At 35.8% G+C, this 18,719-nt stretch overlaps 2 protein-coding genes across 2 annotated transcripts; both read left to right on the forward strand.

Moving 5' to 3' along the window:
- Positions 1-598: 598 nt before the first annotated feature.
- Positions 599-2,124, forward strand: LOC141720647 (basic blue protein-like). The gene is made up of 3 exons (XM_074523177.1): positions 599-776; positions 1,552-1,629; positions 1,765-2,124. Exons 1-3 carry the CDS (start codon positions 617-619, stop codon positions 1,971-1,973), a joined length of 447 nt encoding a protein of 148 aa, XP_074379278.1. The 5' UTR covers positions 599-616; the 3' UTR covers positions 1,974-2,124.
- Positions 2,125-2,695: 571 nt separating this feature from the next.
- On the forward strand, positions 2,696-5,134 carry LOC141705899 (protein FAR1-RELATED SEQUENCE 5-like). The gene is made up of 3 exons (XM_074508768.1): positions 2,696-2,943; positions 3,023-4,289; positions 4,376-5,134. The coding sequence occupies exons 1-3, from the start codon at positions 2,696-2,698 to the stop codon at positions 5,132-5,134; spliced, it is 2,274 nt and encodes a 757-aa protein (XP_074364869.1).
- Positions 5,135-18,719: the final 13,585 nt, after the last annotated feature.

The following is an 18,719-nucleotide window of genomic DNA, read 5'->3' on the forward strand; positions in this document are numbered from 1 at the left end:
ACATTCTTGTTATCTAATTTAGAGCTTTTGTCTTTCTAAACTTAATAAATAAAAAAGATGGGATAAAGCCATTTTGTGGAGAGAATGTCAATAATCAAGAATATAGTGGTTTACTTTTTGACCTTAATGGCTTACATGTTACCAGGAACACTAAATAAGACACTGAACTTCACATAACACGGCATGTTAATGCACTGTAATTTCTGGCTATTCACCTATATACTCATTACCTTCCTGCGCACACAGAATATTACACACTCAAGTCACAGAAAATATTGCACCCTCAAGTCTCGAAATCGCATTTCGAGAAGCCAAAAATTCATATCACAATAAAATCTAGCAACACCCCGAAAATGGGTTCTGGTTCATCACAAACACAAAGTTGTTCACATCAAAACCAAATAAACACTACTCTGTACTAGCCTGCAACAAATTCTAGAGACTGAACTGCACTACACATACAAATGTAAAACTTCGAATCTTACCAAAAATAAAGAAAACTGGTTGATCAGTAAGCACACACTTGAAGACTTTCAAAACAAAAGCATTTATATATATACAGAAACATTCAACAAATCTGTAACCTTCCTCTGTCTTTTTGTCACTCTTTAAAAAAATGACTACTAGTATCAAGTTGTTCATATTATTCTCAATTTCTATCTCTTTGTCACATTTTGGCATTGATGAGGCCATGGCTGGACGGCTTCTTCTGAATGCACCATTCCATCTTCCTTCAATCCCCAACTTACCATTTCCCTCCTTCCCCGGGATTCCAGGTATATTTAATTCTTCGTTATATTTATAACTGGTTCCACAGATGAGCATTCATACCACATAAGGGTAATGACACTTCTTGGTCCTCACACTTCTTAGTGTCATGCACTACGACACTTGAAGTTATGAACCCAGCATTTTCTTTGTTTAATATTGTCAATGTCCTGCGATGAGGTCTATACTCTAAGCCTTTCCTGTAAATATCAGCAGATTAATGCCATCGCAAGAAGTTGCCAACTTGGGAGGATAAACATATTAATTCTGAACTATATGGACCAAAGTTTAACATGTTATGGACTCCGACGAAGTGTTATATTAATAAATCTTCTAATTCTAATTTTCTGCATAATATGTATTATATTAAAAAGAAATAAAAGTTACTTTTAATTTTAATTTTGCCCTTGAAATATAAGCTTGTGGGCAATGTACTTCTAGATTATTACTTTTTTGACATAAAAGCTTACCGTCTACCACTTGCATGTCATCCCCAGTCCATACTGTTTGTGCGCATATGTGTGAGTGTTACTTAAGGCTCTTAATTCTTGAGGTATTTAAGAAGAAACATGAGAATCGCATGAAAACAGTGTCTGCAAGAGAAATTTCTTTTTGTTAGTGTCCATAATTAATCTGAGCTGTTATCTGTATTCGATTTATAATAACCGAGAGAAAGCAGCTCACAAGTTATACATAAATTTTGGATTATGACTACAACTAAATTACTTACAACAAACAATTAAAAGCACATCAGTGTTTCCTGATGATTCATAAACAATGCAGCGCTTTATTATGTAGCCTGGGACTTCAACATAAAGGACTGGCCTTCTGGGAAAACCTTTCACGCAGGTGACATAATTGGTAAGCCAGCAATGATCTGTTAAATTATAATTTTATCATTGTTTTAGATCGACAAGATCTGGAAACAAGTTTCATTTAATATCTTCATCTTAATTTATAACACTTTTGCACTTGATTATTGATTTTGATATGCAGTATTTAACTACAATAGAAATCTGCATAATGTGGTCACAATAAATGAGACCAGATATGAAGAGTACCTGAACTGTGTTGTATCAGACAAGGCAAAAGTTCTTAGCACCGGAAATGATGCAATAATCCTACAAAATGGAGTAAACTACTTCATTTGTGGCACGATGGGTCACTGCACTGCTGGAATGCAGATAGCTATCGTTACCACCTAACTATTTATTAATCAATAGCACATTGTTTTCATCCAAGGTGATCTCAATTGTAATTATCAGAACAATATGTTTGATAAAAATAAAATATCTGCAATTAGTTTAATTCCTTCAAACCTCAATCATCTTGTATGTGCATGTCTTAACATTTGTCCGCGACAATAAAAGAAATTTTGTTCTAAAACAGACCACAAGGCAAGAAGTTCTCACATTGTACTTTTTGTCAATAATTTACATCTTATCTGGCAAGAATTTCTCACACAAGGCAAAGAAAAATGAATCATGTACCTCTTTGTTGAGTAGGCCCTCAAACATGGATGCTGGTAGATGCGGGGAACTAAAGGGGAAAGGTCTACAACAACCGTTTGTTGTAGACCAGTTCATAACAAACACATTCTGAGTTATTGGATGGGAATTGGGTGGCTGGGATTAGGGGCGGACCGCGGAAAATTTCCGCGGTTGGATGAGACGGGCCGCTGAAATTTTCCGCGGTTGGGGGTGTTGCTCCCTTATCCCCAGCAACCCAACACCCTCCCCACCACACAAACCAACAAAAAATCCCCAACAAAATTGTACTTGGAGAGTGATCAATTTAGGCGAATTTTGGGCATTTTCATCAAGAAATTCAAGTAGTTTTGTCAATTCAAGGTATATTTCTTGTCTTAAATTTTACATTTTCATGGCGGATTAATTATTTGCTCGTATGTTTCGTCATAAACGTCAAAATGAAAAAAAAAGAGTCTATTGATCATAGCTTATATCTTGATGATTTAAATACTAGTGAAGAACCTAAAACCCCTGTATATGTTGAAGATGATGATTTTGTAGATAGAAATGAGGAATTTATTAATTTAGATGATGATTTGGTTGATGTTGAAGATGAAAATGAGGTTGAAAACGAGGTTGAAAATGATAGTGATAATGTTGAGGGTGAGGAGGAAGATGAAGATGATAATGTAGAGGATGCAAATTTGTATGAAAATGTTGATGGGGGGAGTTCCATATTTGAATCAAATTTTTCAAAGTGTGGATGAGGCCGGTCATTTTTTTAGGGCTTATGCTTTACGAAATGGATTTGCTATTAAAATTCAAGCTAGCCATCGTAATAAAGACAACGAGATATATGGTCGTTTATATGTTTGTAGGCTTTATGGAAAAAGTGTCATCGCCGAGAGTAGTCAAAATAAACGGCGTAGAGAGGTTCTTCCTAAAAGCGAGTGCAAGGTGAGGATGTATGTCAATTATCAAAAGAAAAAACGTCACTTGGAGGTAACTAGCCTTGAATTGGTACACAACCACGGTCTTGTTTCCCCTAGTAAGATGAATTTGGTACAACGAGAAAGACATGTCAACACCGCGACCCGTAGTTTGATTAAAACGCTTTATGGTTCGGGGGTTCGTAATTATCAAGTGATGAATGTGATTGGTAACATTCATGGAGGTAATGACAAAGTTGGTTTCAATGTTCAACATGTTAGGAATGTGTTAAGAGACGAGAGGAAGAAAAGGTTTGAGATTAGTGACGCCCAAGCGGGGTTGGACTTGTTGCATAGGTTGAATAAAGAAAGTGGTTCTAAATATTTTATTAGGACCGAAGTCGATGAAGAGAATCGCTTGAAGTGTCTAGTATGGATTGATCCGAGATGTATAATGGCTTACCAAAATTTTGGCGATGTTATGGCTTTTGATACCACTTATCGGACAAATAGGTATGCAATGCCATTTGTCCCATTTACCGGAGTCAATCATCATTATCAATCGGTAATTTTCGGGTTTGCATTGATGCGGGATGAACACGCGTCGACTTTTGAGTGGATTCTTCGTACTTGGCTTGAAGGTGTGGGGAATAATCCTCCATTGACTATAATCACGGATCAAGATCAAGCCATGGCAAGCGCTATTGCGGTTGTACTCCCGAATACTATCCATTTATTGTGTTCTTGGCACATTAGTCAAAAATTCCCCAAGAAATTAGCTCATTATTATTCGGCTTTTCCGGAATTCAAGACGGACTTCAACAATTGCATTTATAAATCTCTCACCGAATGTGTTTTTGAAGCTAGATGGGTGTCGTTTGTGGAAAAGTATCACTTGCAAGATCATAAATGGTTAAATGGGTTATATGAGTTGAAGCACAAGTGGATTCCTGCATATACTAGAAACAAATTTTCGGCGTTTCAAAATAGTACATCGAGGAGTGAGGGGATGAATTCTTTCTTTGATAAGTATGTGAGTTCGGCAACGGGTTTGAAGGAATTCATTGAAAATGCCCAAAAAGCATTGGCAAGGCAATTGATGAGGGAGAAGGAAGAAGATTATGTCACCATTAATCTAAAACGTCCCATGAAATTGCATACCACATTGGAGTATCATGCTTCTTGTATCTACACTAATGAATTATTTAGAAATTTCAAGATGAATTGGTTGAGTCTTCAAAATACTTTGTTGAAAAAGACCGACGAGCTAGTGAAGAAGGGGAGGGAATGGGGGATGTTTATACGTACTATAGTTGTTATAGGCCCATGTCCGAGCCTACGAGAAGAAATATTTATTTTGTGGCATTCGAGAAAGCAAGCTCTTTGGGAATGTGTACGTGTAGAATGCTTGAACATTCGGGGCTACCTTGTAGACACCTATTGGCGGTCTTCACTAAGAAATGGGTTTCGGAAATTCCCCCGTATTACATAAACCGGAGGTGGACAATGCATGCCAATAGAGTTAATGGTGTGTTGCCTTACAATTTGGATGTTGGACAAAGTCATGAGATGACCTCAACCGATCGATTTAATAGCATGACAATTTTAACCATGAGTTTTTGTCAAAGTTGCATTGCATCCAAAGAACGGTATGATTATGCCGTTGGAGTGATGAATCGAGAAATACCAATTCTCGAAAGAATGAGCGTTGATGGAATTAAATCTTACGAAAGCAATTCGCAAGCTCCAAATGCAAGTGCTCATGAAGAAACAATTCTTGACCCTATTATGTCCCAAATTAAAGGGAGGAAGAAGGACATTCGTTTCAAAAGTCCAATAGAATCGATTAGTAAAAAGGAGAAGCCGCCAAGAAGGTGCACTTATTGTCAAATGGAAGGCCATGATAAAAGGAAGTGTGCTAGTAGACTAGAAGATCTTAAAAATGTTCAAGAATCGCAATATAATTAGTAGTGTAGCATTTTGTAACCGAATGTTGTAATCTTTTAATGGATTTGAATTTTAAGTGTTTAACATTGCTTTCTTTTTTGTTATGTTTTATTTTCATATAATTGCCAATTATTGTCATATAATTATGTTTTATTGTGATAGGTAACATGACTAGCGAGTATAGTGGTGACAACAACTCCGATCATAGTTGTGATTCGGTTTCCCACGTTAGCAACACATTCTCGGACTCCCTACCAGGCGACTCGTGGTATGAGGACAATGACGAGGAAGATGTGGTCTCACCAACCTTTAGTGAGATGGAAGATGCATGTGCCGAGTTGATGCCCCTTGTGGACAATGACGAGCCGCCCCATGTGGAGGAAGAGGAAACAGACTTGTACCCATTCGATGAGGAGGCTTATAGGGCCAAAAATTGGATCGAGGCATGCAATTGGATGGAGGGTACTGAATCGTGGAGATTGGTGAACTCTCATCCGGATCCGTACTTCCTTCCGATCTTGAATTTGGGCAACAATACGCCCGATGGAAAATGGAAAAATCCGGATGGAATGGCGGTAAGCTTGTTAAATGTGATCGGATTGCCGATATTGTAAACTTGAGGCCTCGTGAGGGTTGTAATATGGACCAAATACGCATCGAATATGTGAAGGGTTGGGTTTCACACCTAATGGGAGGGACGGAGATGGAACGCGGGACATGTTTTGCAAGATTTCGTCTCTATGATGGCTCAAATATGATTCCCGTTACCATTTGGAACGACAACAAGCAATGCTCTTGTTGCCCTTCCTTGCAGCAATCTCCAAACCCAGGTATATATGAGCTAACACAGCTGCACCCCAAGCATAATAAGGAATCTCCCGCATATTAATCAATGGGTGCATATACCGAACATGAACAAAAGAGCGGTTGATGTTGGGGAAGAGGATACAACCCATAATGAATAGCAGATACGCCTTGGTATGTACAACCGTTGCCCTCATATTGTTCTTCTCAGGCTTATGTGCACCATATCTCTCAAACAACCACCCCAGCTTGATGTTATTCCGATACAAAGCCTCATTCACCTCCTCCTCGGTCAAAGGCTCAAACCAATTATTGGCAAAATACGCCGCCTTGTTCTCTATCACCCCACAAGTCAGCGCATCCCCCTGAACTGGCACCCCTAAAATAAACCCTACATCCTCCAATGTAACAGTCATCTTCCCCTGCCTCGTGAAGAAAGTGTTGGTCTCAGGTCTCCAACGTTCCACCAAAGCATATATCAACCGAGTGTCAGTAGCCAAGACAATAGCAGGGTCTGCAAAAATCCCAAACCCAAGCATGTGTAGCAATTCCCGCTGTGGTCTCCTTAACTTCCACAAGTGCAATGACTTGTTCCCCGAATAGCTCTGTAACTCATCTCTCCCTCCACCATCCCAAACACCCTCACTGACGTGATACCGATTGTCCCAAATAACATTATGCGCGTTAGGACCCGGCAACATATTCCCGAAATCACCAAAATTATCCATACCTGAAAATATTGTCAACAAAATTCATCAATCACCACAATAAAAATACCACAACGTACACAATAAAAACAATCACCACATATATAAACACCAAGTTCACAATACATTCGAAATAACTACCCATTATTTACAACAAAATCATATGTTAATTGCATCCATACTTTTACACTAACATAACTCGAATTTAACACTTAATTTAACATTACAAATTCGAATTATAAATAAAATTAAATTAAAATTCGAAGTATAAAAGGGTTAATAATTCGATTCATCCTAAAAATTATCCTAAAATTTCGAATTTACTATTTAGCACTAAAATTATCACGAATAATCCTAAAATTAATCTTACATATTCGAATTATCACTAAAATTGTATTGTAACACTAAAATTCGAATTATAAATAAAATAAGGGTTAATAATTCGAATTATCCTAAATATTATCCTAAAAATGGATTTTACTATTTAGCACTAAAATTATCACGAATAATCCTAAATTTATTCCTAAATATTCGAATTATCACTAAATTGTCACGAATAATCCTAAATTTATTGTTAAATATTCGAATTAACATTACTATTCGAATTAAAATTAAAAATTCGAATTTAATACACTAAATTAATTCTAAATTAACACTAATTTATCCTAAAAATCTACTAATATTCGAATTATAATAAAAATTCTACTTTAATATGCAATTATTAAAAATTCGAATTAAAATTGTAAATTCGAATTAAAATAATAAATTCGATTATTAAAATTTCGAATGAAAATTGTAAATTCGAATTAACATTAAAAATTCGAATTTAATACACTAAATTAATTCTAAATTAACACTAATTTATCCTAAAAATAGAATTAAATCATGTCCAAATTATGAACCCTAGAAATTCTAAAAATTTGAATTTAATCATAGTACAATTCATATGTTAATTCATACATTATTTAACCCTAAAATTTTGAATTACATACATAAAATAAGATCTACAACAAAAGAAAAACATAAGTTTATATCAATAAAACTGTAAATAACATAAAGGAATCGATTATATACCTTAATAACGGAAAAGGAGAATGATTTAAGGTTGGGTTGCTGTGATTTTTGCTTGTGCTGGGTCTGCTGGCTGTGTGTTTGTGTTTGTGTTTCCAGGCTGCGGCTGTGTGTGTTTATGTATATAAGTTTGAGAGAGATTGTGTTTGTCAAGAACTAGGTAAACAAAAAATGCTACCAACCGCTGAAAATTTCCGCGGTCCGTGCGGAGTGGTATTTTGGTAATTACCCCGGACGCTGAAAATTTATGCGGTCCTTTTGCTGCTGTTTTAATTACCAGCCGTTAGATCCACCATCCAACGGTGGAAAAACTGTTTGTTGTATACCGGTCTACTATAAACGTTTGTTGTAGACCGGTCCCCGGAACTAAAAATGTGAGCCGATTTGAGTACACTACATATCCACATTCAAGAGTACATTATGGCCTGTGAGTGACGTCATCTGGCAAGCAATTATTTTAGCTTCCATTTGTGCCAGCAAGTCATTGCTTCGTCGAACCTTCTTGACAAAATTCTTAGATCGCCATTAATTATGTCCTATTGTCCTTGAATCAGGTCAAAATTCCTTGAACTGAAGGTGATCATAAAGATTGGCCTTTTCAGCCTCTATGTTCCCTGTACAACACGTAAAGCAGGATTTTACACTTGAAAATATTAAGGATGAGACTTTTGAAAAAATTGTTACTAGCAATAAAAGACACAAAGACTGAAACTCTGTCATTTTTACAAATGCGGATAAGAGTCGAGTTAATTCGTCAGATTGAAGATAAAGGTTGCATTTTTACCATTTGGTGAAACAAATTAAGTGGTTCCTCGAAGTTATTAAACCCTAGTTTTGATTTACTTGGGAGTATATATTGTAATTGAGTTGGTAAGAATGAGGGAAAAGGGGGGTTTGAAGACTTGGAGGAAAATGATACTTAATTGTATGTAAATAAAATATGGATATTGAGTATTTTATGGTTCGGGAGAAGCACTAGAATGGTGTAGATATCAGGATATAGTGAAAGGCATTGATCATTATTATTTTAGCCTCTTTAAATTATAATTCAAATGAAGATCTTTAATACTGAGATATGCAGCTGTGAAGATGCTCAATGCTGCAGTACACTTGGATCTGGTGGCGGGATTAACGGTAATATCCGGGATATATCGCTTAATTGTTTTTATCAATAAATAAATGTTATGTGTTTAATATATGAATCTTAGTGAATTATCTGTTCAGTGGTATCTTTCTTTGGATATTTAAATATGATAAAATTTGAGTAATTTAAATTTTATATATTCAAAATAAAATATAGATAATTTGATATTTTCTATTAATTTTTATGTTGTTATATGGTTTTATAAATGATTTATGGATTTTATAAATTATTTTTTCGAGTATTTATAAACTATTTTGTATAATCGGGAACCAACCGACTTCAACCGTTTCTACGTTTTTACAACCCGAAAATCTCAGAAAAACTCCTTCCTCACCTAATTGCAATATTCCGAGCATTTTCCATGTTTTGACTTTTTCGATCCGGAGTACGGTTTTCCCTGTGCGGATCCCGGCGTAAAATTTTCGATACAATATTCGTTTCGGTAAATCTATAAAACCCGTACTTTCGAGAAACATGATCTTTTGATTAAACTATTTTTTTTCTCGTAATACATGTAACCAAAGCGCTGAGACCAAGTCTGTATATACAAAATATATAGATTTGGATAATTATCCTAAAACCTGTACCGATTTGGATCTGTTTTATCAAATAAACGTAATATTTTATATCCGGTATGATCCAACGGGATACCAATATTCTGAAAATATAAATAGCCAATACAGTATTGTAATTTTGTACAGCTAAATATAATAATACAGTAAAAATGTATAATTATTCAGAGAAGCGAGCTGTGTTCTTCGTGTTCTTCACGTTCTTCACAATCAAACCAACATTTGGAGATGATTCTGGTGTCCAAATCGCAAGTATGAGTAACCAGATTGAAGGTGTTGATATATTCTATCTATATCGACCATCAAATCATCCCGACGATGGGTATATTTCATTTCAAAATTTTAGGGTTTTTATACGGATTTAGGGGTTTTTAATTTGCTGACTGTTCAATCGTTTTGATGTTGTGTATGGCTTTATCTTTTAATTTGTGATTGATTCGTACATAAATTGTGTTTGATTATGTTCAGAATCATGTTCGTTGAGTTTTGGGTTTTGAACTTTAATTTCTTGAGTAGAATTCGATTTTCTGGAGTATTAAAGGTTGATTTGATTTTAAGGTTAACTAATTTAGATTGTACGAGTCGTTGTCTTTATTTTGTTGTATAGAACGTCGAGTTTGACTAAGAAATCGAAGGTTTCACGGTGTGACCGGAAAATTCGCCGATTTTGTTCGAATTTTCGCCGGAATCGACGTTCCCTTGATCGGTTATTGTTGTTGTTGTGTTGATGTTGTTGTTAGAGGATTTCTGAATGATGTAGAGTCCACAACGAAACAAAACCAAGCTGTTATGGCCATGACGTAGTATGGCCGAAAGTTTTCCCGGTGGCCGGTTTCTGGGAAACTTCCGGCGTGTTCCTGATTGACCCGGTGACCCGACTGACTACCCGTTTTTCTTTTAATTTTTGACCCGGGTTTGATTCCCCAAAACCCTAACCCCCAATTCAAAAGCTGTTTCTGTAATTATTTTCATAGATAAATCAAAAAATCTGATTTTTATTTCTAAATTTCTATTTTAAATTCCAAAATTCAATTTAATTGTTTATAAACTTAAAAATAAATCTTAATTATTTAATTAATTAATTTTAATTAGTAATTAATTATTTTAGTTGGTCAATTAATTGAAATATTAATTGATTTAATTAGTTATTAATTAATTTTAATTGATTATTTAATTAGATTTAATTATTTCTTTTGATTTAGAAATTCCGAAAAATAGTTTCGAGTTTTAAAATATTATTTTAAATTGACGACCCGTTTTAATTCCGAAAATTTTTCAAAAATTTGTATTAAATACCAGAAAAATCATTTTAACCCCGAACCTTCTTTGAAAAATTATTTATATCAAATACCTTGCATGCTATGTGTTATGTACTATCTGATTAATGTGTTATATGGCTAGGTACTTATTGTTTGGCTGTTTTAGTCATAACTTGCAATCCGTAAATCGGATTTGGGTGAAATGAAAGGTACATAAAAACTTATGACGTCTATGTGACGATTAGAATAATGTGAGATGAATATTGATAGATACTTATGTTGCCTAGAAGAGTAAGTAAGGCGTGTAAAAAGGAAGCAGGTGATTAGAAAATGGAATCGATGCGTAGAAAATAAAGCAAGTGATCAGTGAATAGAAGCGAGGCATAGAAAAAGTAGACAACTGGTTGTTGGATATAATCATTAGACAAGTACAAGTGAAGTTGGAATCATTTGAGATAAGGCAAGTACTTCTGAACCTTTCTCGAGATACATTGCAAATATTTCTAAACTCTCTCATGACATATTGTTAGTATTCAAAATAGTTCTGCTTTATATTGTAAGTGCTTTGAATCATTAAGCCCTGAACCCTGATCACATCATTTGATCTTTGAGCTGTAAGCCTTATTCTTTGTAAACCATCCATTGTTGATTTACCATATACTAAACCACACAAATATGATAGTACTCCATAAATATATATCCACTATACACCAAACACTAGAACAGAATTGCTTGAACATACAGAAACTTTTATACTCAATCATACCTTGTAACATCAAAGAACTAAACCTTGTGAAATCATTGTTCATCTAATACATGATTATCCTACAGGATGTAAGCCATTCCTCATACATACCTTGATATACCCTTGTGATACTCATGAATTACACTACGCTTTTATACAAATGTTTTATCACTGTTGATTATGATCTTGTTTTATTGAATTATATTGTTTATCATACTGAACTATTTTAGAATTGGATAGTTTTCTTTATGTGAACCAAATTTGTGGTCATACCAGATTCGTGGTCGATTTAGGCCAATGTGTGCCTTTGATCCATTTTATAGAGCAGAGCCGTGTGCCTTGCTCGGGGTTAGTGCATGACTGATCAGCATCCTAACCTTGGTTTTTAAATTTAAAATAAATATCCAATTCTAATGATTATGTAACAATAAACTTGATTCTTCTGAATCATCTCGTTTGATCATTGTTTAACCTCGGTTATTTTTATTATGACTTGCTGAGCTAGTTAACTCACTCTTGCGAATCTGTTTATGTATTCTACAATTAAAAAAGAAATGATTGATAACAAGATTTCCCAGTCCAATGTGCGAGCTAGGATTCTAGAACGAGTTGGATCGAGCCATCAAAAGTTTTAAATTATAGAAGAGATATGCAAACTTGTAAGAATAATTCCATTATCAGTTATAAGTTAAATTAGTTGGGATTTGGTACGATTTAATAAAAGTTAAGGTTGTGGCTTGCTTTCATACTTTAACCTGTTACGATCCGTGGTTGTGTAAAGAAGGGTCATTGCATATAATATTTCATATACAGGTTTATATATTGTGTGTGTGTTGTGAGCCCCAAAATTTTAACTCGGGTTTGAAGGGCGTCACATTAACTACTAAAGCTTCCTCATTTAGAAGCTCAGAGCTTGGAGGCCATATAGTTATTTAACGGTTTTTAAGGAAACAGGGATCTCCTGTACTGCTTCCTCTTTTTCATAAATTCCTAAAATCAAATCCCATATTCTCGTAGAAAGTTATGTTGAAGACTAGAAACGTAAACATCACAAGTAGATATGCTCAAGAGAATATAAAATTCAAGAACTTAAATTCTTACTAAGAACTAAAACTAGGTGACTCCAGCAGAAATTCTGATAAGCTGAGTCTATAATAGTTGCAAATATATACTTGGTCTCAGGGGCTCTACTAGTGCCAGTATCAGTCAATCTCAGGTTGTTATTGTCAGAATCTAAACTTCGTACAGGCACCCCCTCTTCCTAGAATATGTTAACTAAGCCTTGTTACAAAATATACTTGGTCGACTACCATTTTTTATGGTCCCATGACATAGAACACAAATCTTTTTATATAATTAAACATGCTTGCAGGATATATTATATATTAATAAAATGTGCACTGCTAGGCTACTATATACAAAGTGACTAAGATATTTTAAAGTTTAAACACATTTAGAAGTACCTTCTATTATATCTTAGTTGCCCTTCCACAGCCACATGTGGTTTTAATAACCACCTGCCGCATTGTTATATTGCGGGAGTATTACAGCTTTGCTTCAATGCGGGCATCGCAATGTTACATTGTCGGAGTACTACCGCTTTGACTCAATGCACCTTAAGCAATGCTTCATTGCTGCAAATAATTTAGTTTTATTTTTAAATAATTGTAAAATAATTGATAATAAAGATAAATAATTTTAATTGATCTATAAATTCCTAATATATTTATTATTTGGTTGTTATATTTTTATTTTGTATTTATATACTTCTATTAATAAATTCTTTATTTTAACAAACTATTACTTAAAATTTGCGAAATTACAAAACAGCCCCCGCTGCCGCAATGAGCCATTACGGCAGACGAGACCCAGGTTTAACCCGTTTCTTCCTGAAATCCCTAATTTCATAATATCAAAAACCTAATTCTCCCACTCTAGGCGATTTTAGGCGATTCAGCTACTCGGGTATGATACACGCTTATACACACACATATATACACACACACACAATCACATACTATCGCAATGGGTCATTGCTGCTTCCGTAATTACAGACACAACCCTTGTATCATTATTGTTTATAGTGTTGCATGATTTTGTGGTCTTGCTTGTTCATAAGTCGTTTTCTGATTTTCTAAGGTGTTCCCTTTTGGGGCTTGCTGCTTTTTTATTATAATTAGGCTTGCTGCCTTGATTATGTTAACTTTGAATTCTAGATACCAGTTTGATCGACTATTCTCTATATTTCAATTACCTAGTTGCTTTTAATTTTCTGCTTTATATGCTTATGATTTCTACCCTGCTATTGATTTGCACAAAGCAACTGAGCTATAATGATTAAAACTGATTTGTATTGTCTGTATTTCTGGGCGGCACAGTTAAGATTTATAGTCAGGGGAGTTAATAACATGATAGAAATCAGAATATAATACTTGGACTGGATGAGATTTTTATGTATTGAGATGCGAAATGGAAGTTACTGGTCGCTTTGTGTAGTTGTGTATATGTGTAGCGATATTGATCGTAGTTGTTGTAGTGGAGTTTGATATGTTCTGATTTTGTGTATCTATTTCAGAGATTGTGTTCTTGATTGTGTATTTATTTTAAGGATCAGTTATTTTGTTCAAGAATCAAGAATGGTGATTTGTTATTTCTAAGTTTTTGTGATTGTAAGTGTTGACTTTTGTTGACTTTGATCATTTGTTCTTGATTAGATTTTTTTTGTGGTTTATAAGGATCATTTGTGCTATATTTGTGCTATCATTTGTGCTATATTGATTGATTGGTTGTGGCTAGCTTATAAACGAATTATGCCAAATTTTCGATAGAACTTAAAATAGAAAATAACGGTTATATAAATGTTTCGTGTTTAAGTTGGGTATAAGTAACTTCCCGATTATATAGTATTTTTTATTGTGCACTTTGCAGTTACTATGGAGAATGAGTGCGGGCCTATTGTTAGATCACTCTTGATGATGCAGGATGATCATATTAGTACTGCCATATGGGCGGGAGGTGTGCGGGATAAGCTGGATGTACGGCAGTACACAGCTAATCATCAGCAGTAGATACTTTCGGATCCCCAGCGTGAGTTGTTGAGCCAATGGGGTTTCTCGGCTTTCACGAACAATCGTTCTGTTCCTCATAACGATATTCGTTTGATAACGGCCTTAGTGGAAAGGTACTAATTTTTAATCAATTTTCTCATTTATTTGAATCGTCATTGGCAATGTTTGTGATGTTTTTGTATGAATGCAGTTGCAAGTGGAGGTCAGAGACTAACACCTTTCACTTTTCATTTGGTGAGTTGACCATCACCCTCGAGAATGTATATATGATTATGGGCCTCCCTGTTAAGGGTCGTCCAGTTACTCATAGGGAGCTTGACGCTCCGAAGGCGTATTGGATTAGGGAATGGCAGGATGCAAGATTGGATGAGGTGGGGGCGTAAAGATATGTATAGGGACGGGGTCAAGCTTTACAAATTAAGGGAACGATATGCGGAGCTACCAGAGGGGGGGCTAGAACAGGATTTTGTGGTTTACACACGAGCTTATCTTTTATATATCATTGGGGGCATATTGTTTCCTTCATCGAGTCGATATACCGTGCATCCGAGGTATTTACTTGTATTTGTTGTATTTCAGTTTTTAAATTGTAGTTGATAGCATCTTAGTCCTTCACTTGTCCTTTTTTCTTGATTTTGCATATGAAGCCCTGTATTCTCATTTATTTTCAATTTGACACTATAATTCTTGTAATTGGTGCATTTTAGTTCTTAAATTGTAGTTTATAGCATCTTAGTTCTAATTTGACATTAATGTCGCATTGTTTTTGCATATCATGCCCATATTTTGCCCTGTATTCTTACTTACTCTGTATTTCCTTTGTCGCAGGTACTTACAGCTCATCCAGGATTCACCTCGAAATAAATCGTATGCATGGGGAACTGTTGTATTGAGCTATTTGTTTAGAGGTTTGACCAAGGCTGCTCATAAGAGTGCAACAACACTTAATGGATGCACGATGCTACTGATGCTGTGGGCACACGAGAGGTTGTTACCTGGTGCTCCTAAGATTGCACCTGGGGTGGAGCTTGTTTAGCCGAGGGCTTTGGCATGGGCTGAGCCGAACCCTGATCGGAGGGAGAACCATCACCACCATACAGGTACTGTTCTTTTTTGCATATTTACTATTTGAACTCTCCTTCGACCAAACATTTGCATGATTTTGAACTATCCAGTTTCATATGCTCCCTTGTTGTTTTGCTTATAGGTCAGTACCGAGGGGATTTTGACCGATTTGAGATGAGTTGGCTGACATGGGAGCCTTATCGGTTATTCTTTGATGTGGTGGACTATTCTGAGGAGCAGTATGACGTCGAGCTGATGGATGCTTCGTATATGAGTCTCGGCCGTATTCCACTTATTTGCTTCGAGATTGTCGAGTATGTCATACCGGACAGAGTCTTGAGACACTTCGTTATGCTGCAGCATATTCCAGATGATCCTATTGATATGTCTGCTCTGCGGAGGGACAGGTTATCTCGTTGGCAGAGGGACCAACATATGACTACTCCGAGACAGTATCGGGATGAGTGGTATGCTTATCTTGATGGCCAGATAGAGCCCGTTGGAGAGGGTCAATACTTGAGCATTGACCAATATATGTACTGGTATAGGACCCATAGTAAGCTGAGGATTGCTCATTTTATGGGTGTTGATCCACGCAAGATAGTGCCGCGTGACTGGTACTCTCAGCAGGACATGGTTGATGCTGTATGTTTTAGAGTTTAGTTTAATATTTGAATCCTGTATTCATTTATTTCATTGTTACATTTTTATAGGGTGTTTAGGTAGATGATTAATAGTTAATGATTTGTGTAGCTTGACTGTGGGATGAGGATATTGCATGTTATTCACAGCTATGATCCCCCAGACTGGTTCTATGAGTGCATTCCTGAGTTTCTGAATCGTTATGATCGAGTCAACACTGAGTTGAGGGGTCCTGCATTTAGTATACCCAGTTTTGATAGACCCTCATGTGCACATGTTATGCATATTGATCCAAATGTTCCTCCTTCACCTGAGAAACGTACACGTGAGGTGCGTTTCATTTATGTCATTCCAAAATCCAGTCTACTATATTGAATGTGAATGTGTGTATGATCGTTATCTTATCGTGTTATTGCAGGAGTTTGCTTCTGATTCTCATGATTCACCTACACAGGTAGCTAGTAAACGTCCTCGTCAGGTACTTACTCGAGTAAGTTATTCGAGTAGTCTACTACACCGAATTATATGTAGTTTGATTAAGTTATTGACATCTAATGTAGGATGAGACTGTAGTCCCTAACGCTGCGGCTATCCCTGTACATGTCCCTCATCCTGTTCAAATTGAGGTACTTATTCATATTCGAGCATGTTATTCGCGTAGTCTAACTCTTTAATTTTAAGATGTATATAATGTTTGATACTCAATGCATTTGTAGGTTGCTGCTACTGCTCCCCCTGCTTCACAGTCGACCCCCCTATCCACCCCCTCTGTTGTTCAGTCTAATGTTGTTCAGTTTGAGGTACTACTCTTTAGTTTTAGAACTTAACTTTTTTTTACTATTGTGTGTCTTATACATATTCGAGTATGTTATTCGAGTAGTCTAACTCTTTAGTTTTAGAGGTGTATATAATGTTTGATACTCAATGTATTTGTAGGTTGCTGCTACTGCTCCCCCTGTTCCACAGTCGACCCCCCTATCTGCCCCCCTGTTGTTCAGTCTGAGGTACTACGCTTTAGTTTTAGAACTTTACTTTTCTTACTATTGTGTGTCTTATACGTATTCAAGTATGTTATTCGAGTAGTCTAACTCTTTAGTTTTAGAGGTGTATATAATGTTTGATACTCAATGCATTTGTAGGTTGCTGCTACTACTCCCCCTGTTCCACAGTCGACCCCTCTATCTGCCCCTCCTGTTGTTCAGTTTGATGTTGTTCAGTCTGATGTACTACTCTTTGGTTTTAGAACTTTACTTTTTTTTACTATTGTGTGTCTTATACATATTCGAGTATGTTATTCGAGTAGTCTAACTCTTTAGTTTTAGAGGTGTATATAATATTTGATACTCAATACATTTGTAGGTTGCTGCTACTGCTACCCCTGTTACTCCTACTACCGAGTGCACTTTTGGGAGTTCTCTTGTTACTCCTGCTACTGAGTTGACTCCACTTGCAGGTGGCATGGTGAAATTCGATAGTCGTAGTAGTGTTATTCCTGATAGTTTGAGGATAATTCTTGATGTACGTATGTTGAATCATTCCATTTTTTATGTTTGATTCTTGCAGTACGTATTTTGATGCATTTCTATATGCTTAATGTTTTTTGTCATGAATATGTGTTTTATTTAATGCTCTTGAAATGTATTTGTAAATGGACACTGATGAAGACAAGTTGAAGGATAAAGTGAGGCGGGGTGGTCCTGGGTGGCGTGCTGATATGACGAGGCCATTGAAAAATAGGAAGGTTTTTTGGCTATACAAGCATTGGTGAGGTAACAAGAATGATTTTATTTGGAGTGATCATAGAGGCACTGCTGAGCTTACTTGGGATTTTGTCCAGACCTTAAATCCGGAATGTGATTTAGACAGCAATGTCGTGGATGCCTATATAGAGTTGTTGAAGGTTAGTGAGTCCATCTCGGGTTTGGAGCCCACGACTAAGAAATTCTTCTTTAACTTCAGCTTTTTCGTGCAACTGCTGTTAAAAGATTATTACAAGAACTTGAAGGTAAAACAAAAAGTACTTTTTAGTTCTTGTGTTACTAAGTTAATGATAATTGATAACTCTTTGATTTTGTAGTTTATTTGATCTTTTATAATTGTTTCAATGTTGCAGGCCCATCCCGAAGTTGAACTCTCAGATGTGCAGTTGGCCGGTCTGTATAGTTTATATGATTCATATGCAGTCCAACGCATTGGGCCACCATCATTGGATTGTGACTCTGCTTTCTACCCTTGCTGCAATGATGCTCACTGGTTTTTGTTCATTCTGGACATTAAACAATAGAAGCTCCTTTTAATTGATCCTCTAGCTGAATGGGGGGATAGTCTTAAGAGTATTTACTCTCGATATATATATGCCATGGTATTCAATGTTCTTCATAATTACTTTACTAGTCAATTTACATACACTTGTCATTGTTGGTTACTAATTATATGAAACCAAACCTTTCTAGGAGTGCATAGTGCCAGCTGTGTTGCATTACTTGGATCCTTCTAGATTTGATGGACATAAGATAAAGGTTCATTTCG

Source organism: Apium graveolens, chromosome 1, assembly GCF_009905375.1.
Source record: "Apium graveolens cultivar Ventura chromosome 1, ASM990537v1, whole genome shotgun sequence".
NCBI lineage: Eukaryota > Viridiplantae > Streptophyta > Magnoliopsida > Apiales > Apiaceae > Apium > Apium graveolens.

Excerpts from the sequence above, each read along its gene's own strand:
- LOC141705899 (XM_074508768.1), top strand. The coding sequence starts at position 2,696 with ATGAAAAAAAAAGAGTCTATTGATCATAGCTTATATCTTGATGATTTA. Across the intron at positions 2,944-3,022 it reads AATGTAGAGGATGCAAATTT|GGCTTATGCTTTACGAAATG; the intron begins GTATGAAAATGT and ends TCATTTTTTTAG. Across the intron at positions 4,290-4,375 it reads GGGAGAAGGAAGAAGATTAT|AAATTTCAAGATGAATTGGT; the intron begins GTCACCATTAAT and ends TGAATTATTTAG.
- LOC141720647 (XM_074523177.1), top strand. The coding sequence starts at position 617 with ATGACTACTAGTATCAAGTTGTTCATATTATTCTCAATTTCTATCTCT. Across the intron at positions 777-1,551 it reads CTCCTTCCCCGGGATTCCAG|CGCTTTATTATGTAGCCTGG; the intron begins GTATATTTAATT and ends TAAACAATGCAG. Across the intron at positions 1,630-1,764 it reads TCACGCAGGTGACATAATTG|TATTTAACTACAATAGAAAT; the intron begins GTAAGCCAGCAA and ends TTTGATATGCAG.